The sequence below is a fragment of the Centruroides sculpturatus genome, unplaced genomic scaffold (assembly GCF_000671375.1).
Source record: "Centruroides sculpturatus isolate CEXI.00-Female unplaced genomic scaffold, Cexi_2.0 scaffold1138, whole genome shotgun sequence".
NCBI classification, from domain to species: Eukaryota; Metazoa; Arthropoda; class Arachnida; order Scorpiones; family Buthidae; genus Centruroides; species Centruroides sculpturatus.
The window spans coordinates 191,135-201,144 of NW_019385358.1; the positions used below are offsets into that span (position 1 = coordinate 191,135).

The window sequence follows — 10,010 nt, forward strand, 5'->3', positions numbered from 1 at the left end:
AAAGACGGTGCTAAGTTGTCACCGTCGACTTTAATTAACTGAAGTGGAAGAACACGTCCCTCGTAAGCGATGACGAAGGACATGTATCATTCCAAAAATCGTCAGCAGGAAAGGGAAGACGCCAAACCGCCATCAAAATCAAATAAATGAAGTCGCATCCGGTCACAGCCAGGTAAAAGTCCAAATCCGGGTAAAAAATGTCACATCCGGTGAGAAAACCTTGATGATTTATTTCTTCCAAAAGAAGAAGAACTTCTTCCACCGAGGCTTCTTTTTCCTCTTTTTCAGGATCGATTTACACTCCTCTTGCAGTCCTTGCTCGCGTGCCTGTCTCTGCACCGACCATTCCGGAACTTCTGGATATCTCTGTTCCAGGTAATCGATGACAGACGACGTGCTCTCATCGGGAATGGTGACAATCACCCGTTTCTTGTCGGGTTGAGCAGATTTCTCCTTCGCACCCTCCAGCACTTCTTTCGGACGCACTCGAATCATTCGAATCGAAGAGGAAGACGTTCCTGATGTCGAGGAGCTATCCTCTGCACTCTCTCCTCCAGAGGTATTCCATTTCTTCAACGCTTTGAAATTATCCATTCTGCAAACAAAAAGAAAAAAAACGAGAGTTAAATTAAGACAATATTACCAAATGAAATAAAAATTTAATAATATACAAGGTATATAAGAATAGAAAATTAAAGAAAAAGTTCGTTTTAATTATAAGAAAAATTTTAGTCACAAATGAATATAAAGTTGTAATGGAACTATAAACGTTGTCAAAAACATTAAAATTATTCATTCAATTATTATGTGTAATAATTAAATATATTATAATAATAACAGTTCTATGGTTTATAAAAGTTATGCTATTCTGTTGATTGTCATTAAAATTAATGAAAACATTGTAGAAAAAATTAAGATTAACAAAATGACGAATAAATTACTTTATTCTAATTCATTAATTAGAATAAAGTAATAAAGTTTAGGTTAATTATAGCAGTACGAATATCATATGGGATATAATGTGTATGCATAACACAAAATTATAACGAGAAATGACAAAATTTATTATTTGACTTTGCTTTAATAATTCGGTTCGATTGACGAAAATTAACAATGAAAAGATTGAATGCACTTCCCAAAAATAAGTCAAAGACTCGATTCTTCTCATTGAAGCAACCACACAACGATTGTTATCGTAATATTCGTTCTGGGAAAATTATCACTGCTAATTGTAATTTTCCACTTAACAATGTTAAAAAATACCTAAATATAGAAAGATCAGGGACTAAGCTTACCCAAACAATATCTTCAACTAGAGTAAAACTCAGAAAACACTCGAAACAAATCATTAAATCGCATTCGAGCAAAGCAAAAGACAATTGTCGAAATTCTATTGTTGTGTCGCGACTCAGTTTGATGTTAAAAATTTAGATTTTTTGACAGGATTTCGGGGTTTCCGCGTCTGTCTTTCTATAGAGACAAATCATTCTGCTTTTTGTCTGTAGTCTTTCACTCATCCCCACTGAGACGAGGTAGAATCTATTTTGTCACAGTTAGGATGTTCTCATAAAGCAAGTTCTGAATACGATTCGACGTGGAACAACGGTAAAAATCATCTAGAACTGTTGTTTTTTTATATTGTTGTTGGGCTGCAAGTTGAAAAAAATATTGTAGATGTATGAATGCCCACTGTGTGGCCTCCCTTAATCTCGAGAACGCAGTTAATTAAATGAAAGTTGAGATCAGATATGGAAAGATTAGGGGCAGGAGGTCCCCGATTAACGTTATACATGAACTTCTGATGCAAGACAGAAGTATTTCAATTCAAAACTTTTTTTCTGAAAGGAGTTAAATAGATGACAGGCACGACTCTATTGTTACAGGAAAAGTATGATGTACTGTACAGAACAGTACTAATTGAAGGTGGAGAGCATATATTTTAAATTAAATAATTTTAAATATGATTAAAAGTTGATTGGTGTATGTGTAAATTTATATCTTTATCTATAGTTGTTTAAATATTATAAAGATTACGTGAGAATCAGAACGGGAATTATGCATTTAAAATTGGAGTTTTGTCCATAGATCCAAATTTATGTTATATTTAGATCGAGAATCGCTCCTATAACGGAGACTCTACGTCATTTCTTTCATTTTTCAATGGCGAAAACGACGATATAATTCCTACTAAATTAAAAAGTGATATTTTCCTTTTCAATTTTGTTAATAAATTAGTGTGAGAAGTAAATTTCTTCCACATGTTTACGCTAAAGGAAACGCCTTGACACTTTTATGACAAAAAGGGAAATTAACTTTCCTTCTTACAATCATGGGCGTAGCCAGAGTTTTGTTATGGGGAGGCCTAGTGGAGGCCAACCTAACACAAAATTGAATTATTTCAAATTATTGTTCATTATTGGGCACCGAGCAAGCCGTTCACCTTTTTTTAGTATTCAAAACTTTTATTTTAGATTTAGGTTTTTACAAATCGACTCAACACTTTTTCGGCTGTGATTTCCTGGGGGGGCACCAGGTTTCCTGGGAGGGGACGTGCCCACCCAGGCTCCCCCCTCGCTACGCCCATGCTTACAATCCTTATCTCCCAAGTTTAACATCCATCTGGCCGTCCACCCCCTCTACACATCCCCGAACATCCCGTTTATGTACGCAAAATTCTACGATTTTATTGGTCTAAAATTCGGAATAAAAAGGGCCATTCGAGGAGTTCTCTGAAGATTTTGTTAGACTCCACAACCAAGTCTCGCTCTTGAAGATGTTTTTACATGTGCGCCGTTGCTTCTGACAAGATCCTCTAACTTCCACCGAGAACCGTCTCGCTGAACAAGTTTAAAGTCAAGTTAAACAGACGAGGTAGTATATCGCCTAATTTTGTAAGCTCTTCTCTATAGACAGGGAATAGCCATCTTTGATTCGACTGTAACTTTTCTTACATTTTGTTCTTATTAAGTTTTGTTTTTGTTATTCAATCATGGTCTCGTCTCTAAGCTCAATTCCAAGCTGAAATCCTATCTCTTATCCACCGTCCCTCTCACTCGAAAGAGTTATCTAATTTAACCAAATTTTAAGGTAAAGTACTGACTTCAGTAGGATTTCAGCTAAAAACATTTATACATCATAGAAGATTTTTAATCTATTAATAGTTAAAATAATTTCTCCTAATCTTATCTTAAGACATACTTTGCAGCTAGGTTAAATTGCCAGTAAACACAGGGTATTGTGCTGACTTTAGCCGGTTGTATGATCCAAAACTGCTGCATATCTGTATGATATGGTGATGTTGGAGAATTCTTTGTCACTTCTCGATTAGAGCAGTCACGTGCTCCGCTAATTGTTTTGGTCAGTGCATTATCTGTATCTATTTTGAACTTGTTTGTTAATGTCGGATTCCAAAACCTTCGATAAAGGGACAGAAAATAAGCTCGTTTTCTACACTATATTTTCTAGCCACTTTATTACCAGGAAAGTCACGCAACTCGTCGCTGGATTTTTTAATCACCATTTTTTTTTTAAACACAAACCTGAATTTTTGTTAAATAAATTGATTCTAAGCATTATTAAGTCAATGTTCGATAATTATTTTATTAAAAAATTGACTACTCCGTTATATACAATAAAAAACTTTCAGACAAACTTAATAATAACTTCTAAAATTAACGATTAAATCGGAGACGTTGCAAATGGCACTTCGTTATTTTAATCAAATGTAAAAAAACTGAAAAAAGTTTATCTATCTCAGGCATTATTATCATCAGTTGTATGTAAGTAATTAATAAAACAAATAAAGGTAAAAATCACTCATTACATTAGTTTAAATTTGATACAGAGAATTTGTGAATAATATTAACATTAAGTGAAATAAAAATGAAAACCACTTCGATGAAGATTTAAACAGGTATTCTCAATTCCAGAGGATCGCTCGTGGACCTTTCTTTTCTTCTCTCTCTATATGCCCTGTAGCATTAATACGCGCTTTTTATCAACCTTACCGTTAATTGGAATATGCCCAATCCAGGACGGTCGAGTGCCGAAAAACGCAAACCTTAACATTCGCGCGAAGGACAACCCTCGAAAAATTCTGGGGTTTTTCGGATCTCCCAGAACGATAGGCAGACTTTAACCGGGTGTCGTATCACTCAGGTCGAGAAAACGTGATTTTATTGGGTAAGAAACTCACAACAATTTAAAAATAATTCATTATGCAATTGAACCTGTCTATCTCAAATATGTTTATCTCGAAATATATTTTTTCACTTGCATTTACGGCCTAAATTCAATATATTTTCCATGTTTATCTCAAATAATTTCATCCCAAAACCTCTATATAGGCGGAATCTTTTCCACCTTCGTCCACTGTACACACGTTCATCTGTACAATGTCGATAATGACTTAAGAGTTAAATTACTTTATCAAATTTTATATTGTTAAACAATCTTTTAAATAAAACAAACACAAGAACTTCTATTTAAAAGTAAAAAAAAAATGTGTGTATTTATATTATGTCCTTCATTCTAATTACGAATAATAAAACTATATCAAGATTTATTAACGAATTTTTGTAGAAAATATAGAAAATAATTTTGCGTCACACGGAGTATAAAAATCACAAATTCACTTTAATAAAATTTAAATACAAAAATAAATATTTATTCTTTTAATAAAACAATTTAGTTTTATAATTTATGCTATGCATACTGAGTAATATCCGTATTGTCCGCTAACCAACGCAAATAATTAACAACCCTCGTATACACTCCTGGATAACCGGGTTCTGCACATTTATAACCGAATGACACGATACCCACCAGCATCCATTTCCCTCCATCTTCTAAAACTAGAGGACCACCCGAATCACCCTGAAATATACATTTAGAATTTAAGAATACATACGATAATTCTCACATAAATTATTTTCCTATTGGTTACACATTACCTGACAAGAATCTTTTCCACCTTCGTCCACTCCAGCACATATCATCTTCTCAGTTATTCCTCTGGATATGGTGGGAAGAATGGTTCGTCCGTAAGCATTCTGGCATTTGCTATTTGGAACTACGGGCACTCTGACTTCACGTAGTATCGAACTCGGAAATCCCGCTTTAGTTTATTTAAATTAATTTTAGACATTAGCAGTACCATCATCTTATGTTCTGTGTATCGTAAACACTTACCAAACGAAGTCAAACCCCAACCGGCTACAGTAACATCTCTGCCTACTAGGCTATCTCCGTAGAGTCTAGGCGATGGCAAACATATAGGTGCCACTCTACCATTCAGATTTATCTCTTCGGTCACTTCTAAAACGGCTATATCGTCGTAAAACTCTCCTCTCCTGTAATTTTCGTGTTGGTATACGTTTAGCAGGTCATGTCTTATACCTTGGCCAGCTATATGGCTTCCAACTCTTACAAAATAATTTGTAGTTAAGCTGGAAGCAAAAATAAAAATGTCGTGAATTTTGAAAGACGGGAAAATATTTATATTATTCTTTAAATTTTACCCAAAATCGAAACAATGAGCGGCTGAAAGAATATAATAGGAAGTGATTACGCTTCCACCGCAGAAGAATCTGTCTTGTCTTCCAGGCATTTGAAAAAATACTTGAGCCTGTAAATAATTAAAGTCAAAATATTGTATAAAATGAATAAAATTATTATATTATAGTATAACTAGGGAGTATTTCAGTAATTAAGCTTTAATTTAATCTCTAAAAATCTTAATCCAGTCCTGAATGAACCATACTAAAGTACCACATGAAAGCCCACATTATATGGCACGCCCAGAGGGGACCAAAGGAATCTGGTGGCATCCAAAGAAAAAGGAAAACCTTTTTGTGCATGTTACACACTTTGCAGAAATTTTTACTCTATGAGATATTTATTTTAAGAGACTGAACTTTTAACTTATTATGTATTTATAATCTAATGTCTTGCTGAATTCTTCGATATATTTTCTAAAATTGTTTAAACTGTAATAAGCGGTACCTTAAATAAGAAGCGATTCAACGGTGTCATCTCACGTCCATCGTGTCATAACACCCACGATGGGCGAAACAGAAAAGGCCCTGTTAGTGTCCACAAGGCAGAAAGAGTAAAATAAAATTCATGCCGCTGAAGCGAAAAAAATTACTTAAAATATTAACCACTTGGGCGAATTTTTTTATATTTATACGGTAAATTACCGTAAATGTATTAAATCGAGCGTAATTATCCGAATCATAAGTTTATGCTAATTAGCACAGCAATTAATAATCTTAAATAAATAGATTATGTCAAAAACCAACCATCCATGGCCAGTCTTGTTTACTTAAACTTCCGGCGGGTACTCCACCAACAATTCTTGTATTTTTTGCATTTTTAACATCAAAATCTTCGCCACAACCTTCAAGTAAAAAATTTCGAGAATTAAAAATCATTTCAAGAAGACGAAAAAAGCCAAGTTCTTTAGATCCTTACCGACTTGTCGAAAATGGGGTACATCGGCGTTTCTCCTCGAGAGTTTTTCTTGAATGCAACATACGTGGGGTGAGCCATGAAACCAGTAGCAAACAGTACCCGTATCGATTCTCCCTTCGCACATTGTCACGTGTCGACAAGTGCCATTTTCTCCCCAAGACGTTCGACATCTTCCATCATGGTGACTGCGATACTGTTTCGTTTCTAACACTTTTATAATTGCTTAAAAAGCAAAATTTCTTCGTGAAAACTTATATATTATATTAATTAGACTTCTAAAGTCATAAAAAAATCGTGATATACGCACGATTGACGATATACAAAAAGGAAAATTTATATTTACCTGTCACTAGAAGCAGGAAATGGACGAGACCTATCGACACAACAACCTTCATCTTTCAAGATTACGATCTGGAACCGAAAAGAAAGTTTCTTTAAGTTAAACATAGAAAAAAAAATTAAATTAGAACTTATAATTTCCCTTTCATAATTCAGCTGCATTCAAATTATTAAATTTTTGTACGGTTGAATGGTTAAATAATCTTCTAATATACAAGAAAAAAAAAACTTAATTATGTAAAAAGTATTATGAATTTAATACAAAATACGAAACAGGAAATTAAAAATGCATTGTGATTTAAATTTTTTCGTTGATCGAATTGGATTCCACACACCTTATTAGACTTGGAATAAGACTTTTTTGTAATCAAATTTTGTCTTTTGTATCTTCGTCATTCCAATCAACGATCCTCTTAAACATGTTTTAAATTCTTCAATCGGATGAAAACTAGAGTTATATTTCGAGTAATCGAATTGTAATTATTGTTAATCGCGGTTAAGCAACGCTTAAAGGTCCATGGTATAAGGAGTCCAAATTAGGCCGTGGGCAGTGGCGCATTATAGCTTCGTGAGGCCCAGACAAATTTGAATTAGGGGACCCCCCAATGTACACTGTTGACCTCAGACATTTTTCTTTCGGGAGAATTATTTTGGGAAAAGTATTTTTTCTTAAAAGAAATTGGTTGCTGGTGCGAGCAATTGCCCTTTTTGCCCATAGGATAATGCGCCATTGAACTTAGGTACTGTACATTATATACTGTTAGTTTATCAGGTTATATTAGGTACTGTATATATATATATATACAGTATTTCTTACATAATTGAAAACTTCTTATATTTTTTTTGTGTTTGTTTTAACTAAGAACGATTTGTTTTAGATCATTTTTAGTTTGTTGTTTGCAAAGTTGCAAAACGATAAGTATAACTCTGTCTCAAACTTCTTTGAAAGAACAACGTGGCCTCATTGTAATTAGTCGATGAGGAAGAATATATTGTCTAACATCACTTATACAAGGTATATTTAACAAAAATAATAGAGAGGTTGCGGCCGAAGTTTTCAACTCTCAAGCGTGAACACGGAACGTCGAGCGCCGCTATCTTATAAGCGGCGCTCGACGTTCGACGTTCACGTTTGAGAGATGAAAACTTCGGCCGCAACCTCGCTAATATAAATTTGAAATTTTAATTTGGCTATTATCAAAAATTGAAGAAAGTTTACATAAATTACTTTGCCAAATTAAAATTTCAAGATGAGCAAAGAATTTAAAAAAACCTTGCTTTGATTGGCAATTTATTATTTCTAAAAGTAAAAAACATCTCTATTTTTTTACTTTTAGAAAACTTTTACTTTTTACATTTAACTAATAATATAAATATAAGTGTAAACTAAGAGAAAATTCAAATATTATGTTATTTATTGTATTATTGGAGTGTCATTTAATACCTCTTGTAACAGGATGATAAGTACGAAGGTTGAAATAAAAACATAATTTAGTGGCATACATTTATATTATTTATCTCATTAATTCAATTATTTAAACAAAATACTTGCTGTAAACCTTACACCATTGCTGCAATTATTTTTGTAAGTGAAGTTTGTAAATTTTTTAATCTTTATTTTATTTTTTTTNTGTAACAGAATGCTCGTAGCATTTTCTTACATCTTCGTATTTAATTCATGTTCTAATGTTTCATGAAATCTATAAAGAGATCAGACATAAATACCTTAGGGTTGGGAGGCCCCGATTAACTATACACGACTTCCGATGCAAATCGGAAGTTACGTTATTTCAATTCAAAATGTTTCCCGAATGGTGTTAGATCCTATTGCCGGCACGACTTTATCGTTAAAGGAAAAATATAATGAACAGGGGCAAGTCACTACTAATTTGAGGTGGAGAGAATATACTTTAAATTAAATATATTTAAAATACGATTAAAAATTACATCCCGGAATGACGATGTCACGATATATAATTGCTCGTTTTATTTTTACTATCAGGCACCGATCAAAAAATAATCCTGAACATTTTAATATTATTGGACTCAGGGAATCTTGAAACGTCGAGAAATGTAAAATAAATTGGGGTTTTCTGAATATATGAATGCTAGTGTGTATGTATGGAGCACGATTTTGTTCACCCTGTTTGAAGTCTAATAACTCCTTTACTTTTTGTATAAAATTTCTGATATTTTGCAAGGTTTATATATTAGGGAGATTGATGCTGTTAAATTTTGGTGATTAAAGGTCGAGGGGGTCGAGGGATAATGGGGGTAGTGTGTCATATTACGAGTAGGGTAGGATTTTACTCGTTACTAGCATTTACAAATTTTCTTTTTTTTTTTTTTTTTTTCATTTCTTTTTTCTTACTTAAACGTTCTTTTTTATATTCTTTTCATGTCAAAGATTTCAACAAATATTGTCGAAAGTCTTTCGTTGAAATTTTGATTCGTTTTGATTCCTCTTCTCGCAATTTACGTTTCTTCTTATGTCTCTTCCTTTCCGGTAAAGTAAAGTTTATTTACTGAATAGAGGGAAATGTCATGGATAATTCAGGTAAATTTCCTCAAATTTAGCATATATATCCTCAAATTTAATATCAATTTTAGGGAGTTATTGTGGGTTTAGGGAATTTCTATGTATAGGCAATTTTAGCGGAATTTTCTGTCGAGGTATTTCAATTTTACGAGACTATTAGGGTTTCGTGATTTTTAAGGGAATTTTATTTTGAGAGATTTTAATTTTTAGGGAATTGTTTAGTCCAAATTTAAATTTATTATTTTAATTTTAGGAAGTATTTTTTCCAGACCAATCAAAGAAAATTCCCTAAATTTGAAGTTTACTGTAAACTTGAAAGATTCAGAAAATATATGTGGTTATGCGTATCGAAATATAAATTCCCAACTTAGGAAATATTCTCTAAAACTGTGATAAAACCCTTGATTTGGAAAATATCCCTAAATCTACGATGAAAATACCTAATTCATGCAACATAATTTTTGGAATAATTTTATAAATTTTTCGATCTTCTCAAAATAAAATTTTTCGGTTATGTTACTAATTATACTTGCACTTATTAGTAAAATTTAATTAATAATGTATTAACAAGTAAATTAAATTTACAAACAATTTTAATTTTATTATCTATAGTTAATATAATTTTGAAGAGTTTCTCTTTGTAACACCGTTTCAAGAA

The 10,010-nt window shown here is 32.7% G+C and overlaps 1 protein-coding gene across 1 annotated transcript in view; it reads right to left on the minus strand.

Moving 5' to 3' along the window:
* Nucleotides 1–228: 228 nt before the first annotated feature.
* The window catches only part of LOC111638075 (clotting factor B-like), a 15,868-nt gene continuing 6,086 nt past the window's right edge, over nt 229–10,010 (minus strand). The window contains exons 2-9 of the mRNA XM_023383705.1: nt 6,818–6,885; nt 6,475–6,696; nt 6,303–6,400; nt 5,520–5,626; nt 5,191–5,447; nt 4,953–5,116; nt 4,715–4,875; nt 229–595 (exon numbers count right to left, since the gene is read on the minus strand). Coding sequence (XP_023239473.1) covers nt 229–595; nt 4,715–4,875; nt 4,953–5,116; nt 5,191–5,447; nt 5,520–5,626; nt 6,303–6,400; nt 6,475–6,696; nt 6,818–6,869 — 1,428 coding nt within the window. The 5' untranslated portion in view covers nt 6,870–6,885. The remainder of the gene's footprint in view (nt 596–4,714; nt 4,876–4,952; nt 5,117–5,190; nt 5,448–5,519; nt 5,627–6,302; nt 6,401–6,474; nt 6,697–6,817; nt 6,886–10,010) is intronic.